Source organism: Clavelina lepadiformis, chromosome 3 (genome assembly GCF_947623445.1).
Source record: "Clavelina lepadiformis chromosome 3, kaClaLepa1.1, whole genome shotgun sequence".
In the NCBI taxonomy this organism is placed as follows: Eukaryota; Metazoa; Chordata; class Ascidiacea; order Aplousobranchia; family Clavelinidae; genus Clavelina; species Clavelina lepadiformis.
In genome coordinates, this window is record NC_135242.1 from 25148421 (window position 1) to 25162587 (window position 14167).

Consider the following 14167-nt stretch of genomic DNA (forward strand, 5'->3'; position numbering starts at 1 on the left):
AGACACGTTGTAAGTTTATTTACCGGCCGCGATTATCTGCGAGCGTCTTTAGCGGAATTGTTTTCTTTAAATATCAACGCATTCGCAAAAACCTGAAGCAGTGTTTGTGACGTAATAATTAGATAGTTTGACGAGACGTGAAACTGCTTTGCTACACCAGAATGTTGTGATCAGTGCAAAAGTGGACATAACCTGTATTTAATAACTGAGACTTGTGTCAGTTTCCTCGCCAACGTTATTGGTAGAATTTGCGAGAAGGATTGAGTTGATAGAGCGGTGCGAGTAGAAAATAGTTTAAAAAGTCCACCATGTTTAAACTAGCTGGTACTTTATACAGTAACATCACTGGTTAGGTTGCTTTTGATATCACGCCTTCTAAGTTTGCGGCAGGTTCCTCCAGTGCTAGATAGGCTGCTGACTTCATCGAGAAAAGTTTGGTCCATTATTCGTTGATTGTGCGACGCTGGTTGAGCAGATTCCAAGCTAAATTGAACCATCCAGCGACCCAGTGCACATTTTGAAGAATCAAGTTGACGTCATGACGAGCTTAACGTCACATCTACTCGTACTTTGTCTGGTTTACTCTCACTGGGTCGCAGTGAATGCAGGTTGGTAGATTTGCCAAGAGTACGATTTGTCTGAAATTCTCTCTAAACCTTGTCATTGTACGACAGAAGATTGCCAGCTTAAAAAGTTTGAAACCGCCTCCATTGCAACGAACCCTACATTTTCTGATGACGAAATGAAGCTCTTCACCAATCAAAGCCACGCACGTCATCAATGTATTATTAGTAAATCGTGCAAGGTACTTTGCTCATATTTGCATTCTCTAAAAAATTAGATAAAAATAAATTGGAGAAAATATTTAAATACAGTGTAATTCCTTGAAGCTAATATTGTCTTTGTCGTATCTTCTTCTTAAAATATGCTTAAAGTTGCGTGTTTTTGTTTCGTGTTCATACGTCATAATCACCGAACAATGGCCAATTTGTAGGTTGTGATTCCATCCAATAACTTTTGGGTAGCAGATATTGCCTCAACTACACTATAATATAAATTGTAAAATAAACCAACCAATTGCAGGCCGTTACGTCATCTGGAACTCAGGATGTGACTTTGCATTTTGCTTCTGGTCGCGATGACTTTTCAATCAAATATGATCCGGACAAGAACGCCATCGTGTGGATAAAAATATGCGGGGAAGAGGGCGATTACAGATTGATAAAAGCCCCTGGTGTTTCCCCGTACTACGAACCTGTCGCGCAAGGTACAGAAGGTCAAAACTTCATCATGGGACGATGGCTGAGTTTTTGCTTTGAATGCCACGATTGGAAAGCCGTGGATTGCACACGTTATTTTTGTTGTGACGTGATAAACTTTCCTTAGAGGATGAAGTGTAGCTGGTTTTTTATTCTACTAATATCCGCTTATTTCGTCATATAGGAACCCTTGTTTCGTGGATGACATCACACAAAAGTGTCGTTCTCAAACAAACTCCCCCAGGTCCCTCCCCCCTCCGAATAATACCGACCGGAAAATATTCCAACGTCACAAAGCTACATGGCGGCTATTCGATATCAATCAGCGAGATACCCCTTCCAAGTGACGTCATAATAGAAGGATTGTTCACCAGCTGGTGCACCAATGGGAAGTGCGAAGTTGGGCCGAGAACTTACTATCACGTGAGATTTGTGAAAATTTGTTTTGAGAAAAGTTTTCTTCTTTGAATTAAAATCAGTTGTTTTTTTACATTCTCAGCCTGTGACGTCACAATTTTCTATACTCGGTTTCACGGACGATAAAGGCTCAGGTCACGTGTTCTTGCTCGACCAATCTAAGGTGGCGTACGAGCACGTGACCACCAAAGTTGGAGAACGTCGAGCTGCGATTGGTGGATTGCACGCGTTCCACGACAGAAGCTTCGCGGTTGTTCTCTTCGTGAGTCTTCGAGCGGCTTCGATGCTTTGATGTCGTCAGCATTGGAATTATGATTTAGTTTCAAGACAATTTCAAGTTTTGATTTTTTCAACTTCCAGGTTGATTCGGAAAACTTAAAGGAACGGAAACTTTTTCTCCGCTTTTATCGGAGTGATTTGAGCACGGAGTGGGAAGTTTTACTTAACTCCGCAGTATCCGTCCCGGTTTGTCCGCTTACCAAGATTTCTTCTCTAATCAATTGTGACGTGAGAAAATACTTTATGACATCATATGTTTTATTCCAGGACCGCGAAGTGGGTGACTTTCGGCTTTCCTACGGAGACGGACATTTCCTTGTTTATTTTTCCGTGCTCGGTACGGAAAACTTCGCAAGCGGAACAAACGGGGAGCAGATCACGTTTGTGGACGAGATGGGAAACCTGAAAACAACATCTTACGAAGTCCCCGGGCAGAAATTCGTCAGAACAGGTCGCACGTGGTCTTAGTCGAAATTCTGGAATCATAGATTTTACCGTATTGATGAGGATGAGTTATGGTTGACTGCACACTGTGTGGTGATTGGCCGAACTCAGTGATCTGCTCATCAGAGCTCGCTTCCAACAACCGACTCCTCATTGGTTCATATTTTCAGGTGATGCCTGGGGTTGCTCCCACTCCCTCGCTCAACTAACTCGTTTCCACTCTTCCGAGCAACAATTCATCACCGTATGTTCCGCGGATCTCTTTCCGAAGGGAATATCCGCCGGAGACTCCGTGTCCGGAGTTGTCCTCTTCAGGTAGAAGATGTCTATGCTTGTGGAAAAATTTTGCATTCACCTGCGTAGGACAAATTTACTGCAAAAATTGTGTGTTTAGTTTTGATCTTTAGAATTTCACCTTTGACCGCAGGGCCGATGGAAATGGACGCGGGCTCATCAGTGCTCAGCTGGGCCAACTAGCGGAAGCAAATGACGGCTTTAAATTAATTTTCAACGCTGAAACCAGGTCGGTTGTCAATGTTCTTAATATTTTGTTGATGTTGTCCTTTGAAGTCCGCTGAAAAAGTTCATTTCAGTGAGAAAGTCATCAAGGAAATATTAAAAACGCTGAAAGACTAAAATTATGTCGATAAAACTCAGTCAACCTGCACTCTACCAGCGATTAGTTTATTGATAAAGTAAAGAAACAAAGGTAGAATTTTCACGAAAGTTCTTTAAAATATGAAACCCCGCGCAGTGAATGTTGCCCCAGCGAGGGCGTCGGCTTCGTCACAATCTACAACGACCAGAGCAGCGTCACCGGTCGCCGACAATTCGAGAACCCGGTCTGGCTGACTTCGACCAATGGCAGCGCAGAACGAGATCCTGTGATCGCTCGAACGTCATTGGGTGAGTGTTGAGTGACGTCAGCGACGCAATGTGACGCAGTTATGACGTAAAGCGATTTTTAAATTAGTTGATTGTCAGCAGCGTTGATAAAATTTTTATTCTGGAATTCTCATTGTCAGGTCCGCGCGCTTACTCTGAGCGAGAGAGCTACCTGATTGGTTGGCGCGACCGCGAAACCGACCAATACAAACTTGGCTTGGTGAACACCTTCGGCGCATATAGGAAGGTGAGTAGGCCACCTGGCGGCCAAGATCATTGTCTGTAATCTTCGCTTCTTAGGCTTTTAACGAACCTAAATTCTTCAGCGACCTATCGACCTTTCCAACTTTAAGCTCCACCAGGGAAGTCCCCTGAAGTGCGACGGAAATTGCGTCATGTGGGGGAAGCGTGATGATTCGATGAAGACGCTTCCGAGTGGTCACGTGGGGTGGATTTACGCGTCTCCTAATTCCCGAACAATCTGGATGTATGACGGTATCGACGCGGACGCGATAATCGCTGTTTCCACGCACAGAGCTTATGTTGTCTTCATTATCTTTAAATTGATTTAATTTCGACACTTTTTAAGTTTTTGCTGGGAACCAGGATACGACTGGTTGGAGTCTATGGAGCGGATGGTCTCGATGCAGCCGCAGTTGCGGGGCTGGGTTCACCACTAGAGTGCGGTCGTGTTTATCCGGGGATTGCCCTACTAACGACGGGGCTGAAGAAAAAGATTGTAACACGCATGAGTGCACAGGTACCACGTGATTTCCTGTTAGCCCACACGTTTTGTTTTAGGCCATTTCTTGCTCTGATTTAACCATCGTACTTGTGACGTCATAGTTCCCATCGCCTGCACGTACGATGCAAAGGAAGGTCAAAGGTTGGACGGTGATTTATTTGTGAACGGGGCAAGGCAGTTCGGCTTCACGTTGGACTCAGCGAAGGCAAAATGCAGCTTATTCGGCGGTTCGTGAGTTTTGATTCAACGTTTCCCAACAACTTTGCTCTCTCAGCAGAACAAGACCGTTAAATATTAACGATTATGAAAATTTAAAGAATTTTGGCGAAATTTACCTTTGATTTTATTTTCAATCTGGCGTTTTTACTTTTTAGAACTTTGTACCGGTATCTCACGGACGCTATCTGGCGGATTTTATTTTTATTTTCTCAAAACCAGCACGAGGCTTATTGATGACCTCACCAGCGCAAGTTTTCTGAAAACGTGTCAAGGTTGGGACAAAACAACCCGTTAATCGATTGAAATTAGCAACTCCTACCGCCGGTCTAACCTTTGATCTCTCTCCCAGAATCTCCTGGTTGGTTGAAATGGAGCACGTGGTCCGGTTGTAGCGCCTCTTGTGGTGGTGGAGCAAAGTTTCGAACAAGGTATTGTGATGGGGATTCCCCTGGATCGGAAGTTTGTCTTGGAGAGTCGGAGGAAGTGACGTCATGCAACAGCGGACGATGCCCGGTTTGGTCGGAGTGGACTCCTTGGAATTTGTGCTCGACAAGCTGTGACGTGGGTGGGTGCGTCCACTCAAAAGATTTCGGAACAAAATTTATGATTTCTATTAAATTCTGCGATGTTCGTCACCAGGTGTACAAAGTAGGTCACGAAATTGCATCGGGGATTACCCGGATCGGTGTGGTGTTTTAGTGAGGTCTTCTTCTCAGGAAAGGGCTTGCTCATTGGGTGCTTGCCCTAGGTACAACCCCTGGACGGAATGGTCAGGATGTTCGGTTTCATGTGGGCCAGGATTTCAGGTTTAGAATTATTATAAAAACACAGTGCATTGTTATGTAATAATTTGATTGCATGATCTGTGAAATATCTGACGTCAAAGTTTTTTTTGTCGAGCAGGAACGAACGAGGATATGTTTGGGGGACTTCCCCTGTCCACTAATAGAAGGTTTGGGGGCAGACGACCAACGAGATTGCTTTCCTGGAGTCTGCCCCTACTGGAGCGAATGGAGCCACTGGTCGTTTTGTGAAGCCACTTGTGGGGCTTCGTTCAGGTCGAGAACTAGACAGTGTCTGGGAGATTACCCACCCGAGGTTGGGTGCCCGCTTTTCGGGGAACCCCTGGAGGTAGATGCTTGCAGTTTAGGGGAATGCCCGTACTGGGGAAAATGGGGCAGTTGGGTGTCTTGCTCCAGCAGTTGTGGGGATGGGGTCAGATCGAGATCACGTGAATGCATTGGGGATTTCCCTCTGCAGTATTGTGCCCCCGGGAGTCGGAAGGAAGAAGAGGTGGGATACTTTGAACTTGGGTTCGTTGCGCACGAGGTGCCTTTGTTACGTCACAGTACCCTTTTATCTTACTTTGTAGGGTTGCAACCTCGGGGAGTGCGCAAGATGGGGCGATTGGTCCCCTTGGACAGAGTGCAGCGCCACCTGTGGTCCAGGTAGCAGGATTCGTTCCAGGAAGTGTCTAGGGGATTTCCCTTGCCCTAAGAACGAAGCCGCGACCGGGGAGGAAGAATGTAGCTTAGGAACCTGTGTGCGATGGAGCACATGGGCTTCATGGGGACCGTGTACAGTAACTTGCGGCAGCGGGGCTGGAAGGAGCAGAAGCCGGCAGTGTCTCGGTGATTTTCCCGATCTTTGTAATGAAGAAGTTTCCTCCGAGTCTGGGCTCTGCGAAGATCTTGATGATTGTCCACGATGGTCTATTTGGTCACAGTGGAGCGGTTGTTCAATGTCTTGTGACGTAGGAACCACAGCAAGGTCGCGAACTTGTGCAGCGGCTAATCTAGAAACGTGTGACGTCACCATGGATGATGTAGCCACCTCATATGATGAAGATCACGTGCTCATGGTATAATGGTTCAGCTCCTTTGTAAAAAAAGATGAATAAGATCAAAGTCCATTAAAGCTTTGTTTATGACGCACGGTGATGTAATAATAAGCGAGCACGGTCAACCAGCGGTTTATTCTTTTTACTCAGAACAAAACTGTTGTTTGTGCGTCATAAATCATATCAGCCTTTGCTTACACTTGTACCAGGGGTAGATATAACTCTTCTTGATACAGGGGCAGGTTTTCCTCAACAACCTCGGTCACTATGAGCAAACTCAATCACGTGACTGCCTGCTCGGCCGATGTTCTTACTGGCTGGACTGGAACACGTGGTCACCCTGCTCAGTCACGTGTAACGAAGGGAGCAGAAGTCGCTCACGTGATTGCTTCGGAGAATTTCCTCATATGTGTCGCGAACGGGGGTCCTCTGTGCAATCGGAGGGGTGCTCAAGGGGGTGGTGTGGGGTCTGGAGTAGCTGGCAATCCTGGGGCGAATGTAGCGCCTCTTGCGGTTAGTTGATTGTCTACGCCATAATTACGTCACCAACACATGTCCTTTAATTGAATTTTTTCCGTTCTGCAGGCGCTGGAACTTGGACGCGTCACAGAGAATGTGTGGGGGATTTCCCCGATACCTGCGTTGGTTCGGTCAGAGAAACAGTTCCGTGTGACGTCAGAGACTGTGTTCGAGAATGCGAGAGAAAACCCTGTAAAAATGGCGGGATATGTCGGGAGAACGAGCATTTAACTCGCCTTTATCACTGCACTTGTCCCCAAGGATGGATCGGCAGGGACTGCGAGCATGGTACGTCCGCTAGATGGTGCTATTGTGCAAACACACTTTCAGGTTTCTTTTAGTTCATGAAAAGGAAACTCACAAACTGAGTGGCAATAGCAGTGTGGCGACACAATTCCCCATGTTTCATTTGCTTCTGTTTTTCCTCCAACTCAGCTGGCCCCGACCTCATGTGTGGCTCTGACGTCATCGCTATATCTTTCAACCGCCAGGTGGTAGCAGAGGAAGGCCTCATATCACGTGATCCGAGCTTAGTGGGTCTCGCATCACGTGATTCGATCGCGTGCACGTCGATTTTTGACAATTCAAACCAGACCGACGTCTATCTTGTAGTCGTGCCGAGTCCAGTTGACCACTCATGCGGTTCAACCATGGAGGTGTGTCGCAAATATTGGTGATATGAAATTATTTTTAAAATTTTAACTGCACAGATTTGTCTCGCGGGAAATGACGTCCTATTTGAGGCGGAAGTGACGTTCATTGTTGTTTAATTCGATTCCCAGGTAACTCCGGCTGAATACAGAATTCGAAACCAGGTTATCTGGGAGATTCAAGACGCTAAGATTCGCTCCTCTGTCGTTCTCATCGACTTCACATGTATTTATCAGAGGAACATCACTCTTTCGTCATCAGTGACGTCTTTCGGAGCAATAGCAGTAGAATCGTATAAAAGGTATTGTTGTGGCGTTTGCAAAAGTCGATTTGAATGAAGTAAAAATGCGAATCCTCTTCCTATGTATTCCAGGGAGATCGAACTCCACACGGATAGCGGAGTATTCGACGTTGACATTTCTCTATTCCGGGACTTCACCTACCAGCGCCCAATCACCGCCGGGGAATCCCCTTTCGTGAGCCTGGCCGAGGGCGAGGTTGTTTTCATTTCGGTTGATCTCCGATCCAAACAACTTCTTCCGCACGATGACGTACTTCTTGTCATGGATAATTGCTTTGTTACGTCATCGCAGACCACCCGCGAACCGCTTATGTACTTATTACGTCATAGGTAATGTCGATATTTGCAGTAGAAAGTGTGTGGAGATTTTTTACAACTGTTGACGTTAATTTTTCAATCACGATATCAGTTGCCCGGTGTCGCCGCTAGTGGTCGTCCTGTCCAACGGTGAGTCCAGGTCCGGAAGATTTTCTGTCCGGGTTTTTGGTTGGACCGGTCCCGAGATTAAAGTCGAAGATGTCTATGTCCACTGCACGGTATGACGTCATCGGTTTAGACGTCACGTATCCATGCAACCTCACTTAAATCTCAGCGTAAATTTCCAGGTTAGCATTTGCGATTGGGCAAATGACGATTGCAAGCCTGATTGTGACGAAACAAGCAGAAAGAAAAGAAATGCAGATCATTTGAGTGACGTCATCACATCGGTAGGACCCCAAACGTCCAATCAAATCACACAGGTGGGTGAGTGACACCAAACATCCCCTTTTAAACCTTTTCACGATTCTTTGATTGTTCAGAGCGACGGTGTCCCGCGCCATACTCGACAGATGGGGGCGCTATCTGGGAACGGTCACCCTTACACGAGCATCGTTCAAGTTGTGCCCCCCGACCACAGGGGTGAAGCGAGGGTGAATTTATCCGGCCCCGGGGACGACTTTGACGAACTCCAGATGGTGTCAGCAGGACCCTTTGAAATTGTGCTCAGCTTAAGTATATAGAGTGACTTAACTTTACCGCTCGACTTAAGTCAAAATCCAACATTTTTCTGCGAATTGTTGATTCGAGTAAAATTTTGCGCAGGTAGTAAAGGAAGAAAAACCAGGGAAAATCATTCCCAGAGTCGGGAAGTTCACGAAACTGAAACTTTCCAACAAGCGACGACTCTTTTATATTTGGGCGTTTTTTTGGCGTTTTTCTTGTTTCTCACAATTGCCGATGCCCTGTTGTCCAAATTGCTGACAAAGTTTACTCATTAATCTTCAAAATAGTTGTAAAAAATTATTGTTAGCGAACAGTTAAATCCTGTTATTGCGCTAAAACCTGGCAATAAAAGTAACAAGAGCGGCTTCGAAAATTCTTGGTTGAATTCGCTGTATCACATTTTTTTGAACAGAAACCATCCTACGTGTACGAGCCACAACAAAAATTATTATGAAAGATAAGATTTGGAAAAAACTCGCATTTCAACAGAATCAGGCTCGTTTGTAGAAAGCCAGTTACGTCATAAATTCAGCTACGTCATCCTCCTGAGTAGCCAATTAGTTCCAGTAATAAGTAGTTCGGGAGCCTTTGTCGTCCAGGGTTGCGGTATAGCAGGTTTGTAGCAGTTAATCTCCATGAACACCATTGTTTAAGGCGAGGTTAGCTGCTATTTGTGAGGATTACAGCAGCGCAAGCATTTTGGATTGACAAAAACACTTTATTAAGCTACACCCTGTTACAATACAAGTCATTCACGTCTAATTTCGAGTGAAAATAGGTGAATTTTCTTTTCTGTACGAAGCTATCAAAGTTCAATGCGAGATTCAAACGTAGTTTGTTTAAATTCGTGGAAAGAAAGGCTTTTATAGATTTTTGCTAGTTAACAATTAACCAGCTTTGTTTTATATCGCCTACACAGATTCACCCAAACTCGTAAATCTGTCCAGGCCTCATTTCCTTTATTTGTTAAGTACTTGATAAACAGAGGAGATTGCGTGAGTATCTGCGCGGGAACATTACATCGAAATTACATTTCTTATAAGTAGTTAACATTTAACCAGCAAAGTTAGTTATGTTTTGCAACAATACATCGCTGTTGCGTCACAGAGAGGATTGTCGGAATATAGTGAGATTCAGGAATATTGGTTTATTAAATCTTTTCCACTTTCACCAGCACTCCGTTGTGAGGTTGTAGGGTAATAGCGGGATCCATGGCAATATTCTTCACTCCGGGAGGAAGACGGAGTCGGAATCTTCTCAGAATGTGGCAAAATGTGACTTTGATTTGATTCAGGGCAAAATTTTGGCCAATGCAGTTTCTGAAAAATGTCATTCAAGTCACATCATCATTATGAAATACAACAAATCTAATCAATGCCACTATTTAATCTTTGAAGAGTGGTCGTACACAAAGAAATGATACATCAGACATCGCCGGGAAGGAATCAGACAAAATTACACAAAACCAATTATAGCTAAACAAACTATTTTTGTTAAATATGCAGCACAATATCAATGCCAGCAATGACACAGAATGCCTTGAATACTTTAATAAACTGAACCACAGCTGACCTGTAACTCCCAGAGAATGGCAAATAAGCAAACGGGGGTCGGTCTTTGCTTCTCTCAGCTGTGAAACGCTCAGGATCGAACGCCTGGAGTGAAAATAAGAAATGAAAAGATGAAACATCCTTCAAATTAGTTCAACTGCATTTACGAGGCAAAGTCTTAGTTTAATCTAAAGAGATCGTGGAAATCACCTCGGGATCTTCCCAGAAGTCCGGATGACGGTGCAACGTGTGAAAGTTGACCACAACCGCCGTTCCTTTGTCCAAAGTCACTGTTTGATTGGAGTTGTAAGGGTTTTTAAACGTCATATCTGACGTCAGCCTACGTCCAACCACTGAGGCGACAGGATACAATCGCAAAGTCTCCTTCACGCAAAGACTGAGAATTTTCAACTTTGGGATGTCCTCCCTGCAAAGATGAATCCAGGATTTTGATCAGGCCTGCTGTTGATTTGAGGATCGACCCAACCAAGTGGTGGAGGAATTAATTATTAATTTGCCGTAGAATGTATGACGTAACGTGCTCACCAAAGTATTTCTCCGTCACTTCCGCAAACTTCCATCACTTCCGCTCGGCATTTTTCCTGCCAATCTTGGTTCTTGGCCAGTAGATAAGAAAACCAGCTCATTGCTAAAATAAAAATACATGGATAGTTGATTTATATGGATTTGTGAATTGTTAAAATGTGTAATCTTGTTTCTATGTTGCCTCTGCTACCGTTCGCAGTTGTCTCTTGACCTGCGGAGAACATGGTCGTGACCTCATCGACGATGTCTTGCTCGCCCAAGCCTTGACCCTTCTCGTCCTGTATGACGTAACAAAGGATTTATGCAAATATCAAGTCAAGCTAATTTCTTAGTAAGTCGTGGACTCGTGTACCTTAGCCTGGATGAGCATATCAAGAAAGTCGAGACTTTTGTTCTTTCTACTCTGAAAAAAGAGAGAGGTTCCATCTTCCGTCGCGCAGGAGACTTTCTCGTTTTTATCACTTTGAGCGAGAACTTCCTTTCTATCTCGAATTATCTAAAACACATTCTCTGATTATAAAGAAATATTAAAGAGACTGATGCAACAGTGAGCGTTAGAGCTACGCTGTGTAATAAGATGCAGTGTGTCAGGGGTGACCCAAATCCTCTCCCTTTGCCTTCTTTCCTTCCCTAAAACAACTCATAGCAAGTGCCCAGTCACTGGCGAGTGTAGAGGACAGTTTTCAGGTTGATAGTTTCAACCTGATTCGAAGCAGCGATCTACTACATAGAAGGTGAGAGGTTTGGCCACACTAGGAAGCTTCCCCTCATCATTACAATGATTTCTTTTCATCCAAGAGCCGATAATACACTTTGCAGATTACTGTTAAAACAGTCACCACCTTTCTCACTGCTTCGTGCACAGTGTTGCAAGCATCCAACATCTCTTTGCCCATCTTTGTGCAGAAGAAGATTTTATCGCTCCACATCAGGGGATTGTAGAATCGTTTCATTGACGTTTGTGAGAAAGTCTCAATCGCTTTCGCGTACGGCATCGGAGTTCTGGAATAAAAAAAAAAATTGCTCGTTCTAAAACAGAAGCTCTGACGGAGAAAGGTTTTAAGCTTGGTCCGGCTGAGGTAGAATGACTTTTGCAAGAATCATAGTTTAGCAGAAGACTTTACATAAACTGCAGAACGGTAAGCGCGAGATAATGTTTAATCTCATTCAATGCCTACCCGTCCTTATAAGCAGGCTGCGACATGACACATTGTGACAAGTTGCTGTAGGACAAAATGGCGAGTTGCTTGCAGATGTCACCGCTCTCTCCGCTCTCCGCCACTTTTTCGAGCCAGTCAGTCAACAGCGGAATCGATTCGTTGAATGTTTTGACGTAACTATATGTAGATATACCCAGTGTGAAGCTGGTTACAAATTTCTTGGTTTACATCAGAACTTATTTATTCATGACCAGTAAACAACGTACGTAAATGCCATTACCCAAATAATATTTTGAACACTATCGTTAATGTACCATAAGCTGTTATGTTAAGACTCACGTTTTTAAAACCTCAAAATAGAAGACCGGAGTAAGCATATGACGATGACGTTGCCATTTCTTTCCCGAACTTGTAATGAGTCCGTTACCCAGCAGGTGTTTTACGTTTTTGTAACCCTTTGGAACTAATTGCCGTAAATCAAAATTAAGCTGTGTCCACGCTTTAGGTAATGTTCTGTATATTTTAAGCTGGTCTCGATCAAATTTACGTTGTACTTTATAACATAAGCTAATATGGAATAGTACATAGATGTCATCTATGAAAAGCATTACAGTGCGGCTCATTGGAATTTTATATCTGCAACTAAGCATAAGTTGCTGCACTGTAGGCCCCAAGAAATTTTCATGATTAATTTATTGGATTGCAATAATACTCTTGATCCTAACAAACCAACGATATCCGCCACTTACTTTGAGTTGTGAGTAGTTTTTTGATTGGTTCCGGATGGTAAAGGAACACCTGGTTGTCCAACCAACTGATTTGATAACAGAACATGAATGGAAAGTCTCTTATCATTTCAACTCTCTTACGATAACCATCGTCGTTGTGTGGCAGCTAACAACGAAACAAAAAACCTTGTAGTTGCATGATTGGTTACAACAAGGTGGAAATTTCCGACAAACTTACCTGTAGCACGTGGCCGAGGAGCCAATGCGGCGTCGGTGATGGAACGGTTTTCCATAATTTTCTATGGGCGTTAAAGAATTTGACAGTTGGAACGACGACAGATTTAACTACAACTACCAATACAAATGCTACGATGAGGTCACTAAGCAAAGTTCCGCTCATCCAACCCGGTTGTAACAGAACCGAATTGACCGCCATGGTGTTGCAGGGGCCTAAGCATTAACTTTAACTAGATCTACACAAACACAAGTTATTCGATGGTCAGCCTCCAAATAAAACGTTAGATAGTTACAGTTGTGAATGATCTTATTCCGTCAAAAGTTAAAGTCCTCGCTAGCACGCTTGTAGCAGAATGCGCGCCGTGAATGTTTCACTGAATACGTTTTTCTCTCTAGGCCCAAAGCAATGCGTTTTTACACAACCTTGAAGCCATAAACAGAAATAGCAGATTGGCTTCTCACAGCAACTCACGCAAACGTGTCTGTGGAACTGATGCTGACGCACAAACCGACGTAAATTCCAAACAGCTCCTCAAAGTGCCATCAAGCGGTTGACATCGCTTCCAGATACACGTTTCTAAAAGGTGCTTTCAATACCGATGCAAGAATTGACTGATGAAGAGAGAAAGATGCTGTGCGCGTAGCAACAATTGATCCGAAAGTAATTAAACGAAAACGCGAACTAAACAAAGGCCAAACTATGACACAACGTTTTAGGATAAAGTGAACAAAGTACATCACTAATAATATTAAAATATTATTCGAATTGGAACTAACTATGACAACCAGCAAACTACTCAGACCTCAGGTTTTTCAAACAGAGAATGCTCGCACTAGTATTCTATGTAACAGCTCACTGAGCTCACTGAGCAGCAAGCTGACGCGGTATCTTGATATCAATCCAGCACAAGCACAACTTTTCTGTCTTCTTTCGTCGTTAAATGAGATTGTAAAGTGAAGCATCTTAGTGTCGTTTATCACGACAATCGTCGACAATCACGCACTAGTATTCTATGCAACACTATGAGCGTCTCGTAGAACTAGGATATTTCGGAATATTAGTTATTAAGACCTTTTCCGACAATCTGCCGTCACCGTCATCTGCCTGCATTGTTCGGTCACAGCCTGAACACATAATGTCTCCTCATGTTGACAATCGCTGCTGCAGCTTGGGCGTGTGTGAATGCTTGTGGCGGCTTCCACTGCATTTTGTCCCCTTACATAAGCCTCAAAGAAGCTGCATTTGGCACAAGTTTTCTGTCGTCTTCGTCGTTATATAAGATTGTAAAGTGAAGCATCTTAGTGTCGTTTATCACGACAATCGTCTAATGTTTCCCCATTCATAAGAGTTTCAAATGCTGTATTCTAAAATGTCGTGGTCGTTTATTCGACTGAACGATGAA

General features: G+C 43.9%; 2 protein-coding genes across 5 annotated transcripts; one reads left to right on the forward strand and one right to left on the reverse strand.

The window, feature by feature from the left end:
- Positions 1–20: 20 nt before the first annotated feature.
- On the forward strand, positions 21–8908 carry LOC143449687 (uncharacterized). 4 transcript variants are annotated; one of them, XM_076949985.1, is made up of 28 exons: positions 21–608; positions 675–805; positions 1084–1267; positions 1444–1682; positions 1759–1938; positions 2037–2141; positions 2223–2406; positions 2570–2714; positions 2827–2922; positions 3154–3305; positions 3425–3531; positions 3611–3779; positions 3874–4044; positions 4131–4256; positions 4404–4520; positions 4598–4813; positions 4888–5054; positions 5152–5541; positions 5621–6109; positions 6325–6601; positions 6674–6895; positions 7043–7263; positions 7390–7559; positions 7632–7889; positions 7969–8095; positions 8165–8299; positions 8360–8552; positions 8643–8908. In XM_076949985.1, exons 1-28 carry the CDS (start codon positions 539–541, stop codon positions 8816–8818), a joined length of 5217 nt encoding a protein of 1738 aa, XP_076806100.1. In that variant the 5' UTR covers positions 21–538; the 3' UTR covers positions 8819–8908. The 4 variants fall into 4 exon arrangements, with proteins under 4 accessions (XP_076806100.1, XP_076806104.1, XP_076806103.1 ...); XM_076949989.1 differs by having other exon boundaries at positions 8360–8539; XM_076949988.1 differs by having other exon boundaries at positions 6331–6601.
- Positions 8909–9481: 573 nt separating this feature from the next.
- On the reverse strand, positions 9482–12996 carry LOC143450471 (cytochrome P450 4F4-like). Its single transcript, XM_076951033.1, has 11 exons — positions 12766–12996; positions 12549–12693; positions 12139–12262; positions 11818–11976; positions 11482–11641; positions 10992–11135; positions 10830–10917; positions 10640–10742; positions 10304–10520; positions 10116–10198; positions 9482–9862 (listed from the first exon to the last, which is right to left on the reverse strand). Exons 1-11 carry the CDS (start codon positions 12961–12963, stop codon positions 9694–9696), a joined length of 1590 nt encoding a protein of 529 aa, XP_076807148.1. The 5' UTR covers positions 12964–12996; the 3' UTR covers positions 9482–9693.
- Between the last annotated feature and the right edge of the window lie 1171 nt (positions 12997–14167).

Excerpts from the sequence above, each read along its gene's own strand:
- LOC143449687 (XM_076949985.1), top strand. The coding sequence starts at position 539 with ATGACGAGCTTAACGTCACATCTACTCGTACTTTGTCTGGTTTACTCT. Across the intron at positions 2,407-2,569 it reads GCAGAAATTCGTCAGAACAG|GTGATGCCTGGGGTTGCTCC; the intron begins GTCGCACGTGGT and ends TCATATTTTCAG. Across the intron at positions 8,096-8,164 it reads ATGTCTATGTCCACTGCACG|GTTAGCATTTGCGATTGGGC; the intron begins GTATGACGTCAT and ends GTAAATTTCCAG.
- LOC143450471 (XM_076951033.1), bottom strand. The coding sequence starts at position 12,963 with ATGGCGGTCAATTCGGTTCTGTTACAACCGGGTTGGATGAGCGGAACT. Across the intron at positions 10,918-10,991 it reads ATATGCTCATCCAGGCTAAG|GACGAGAAGGGTCAAGGCTT; the intron begins GTACACGAGTCC and ends TACGTCATACAG. Across the intron at positions 10,743-10,829 it reads TCAAGAGACAACTGCGAACG|CAATGAGCTGGTTTTCTTAT; the intron begins GTAGCAGAGGCA and ends TTTTTATTTTAG.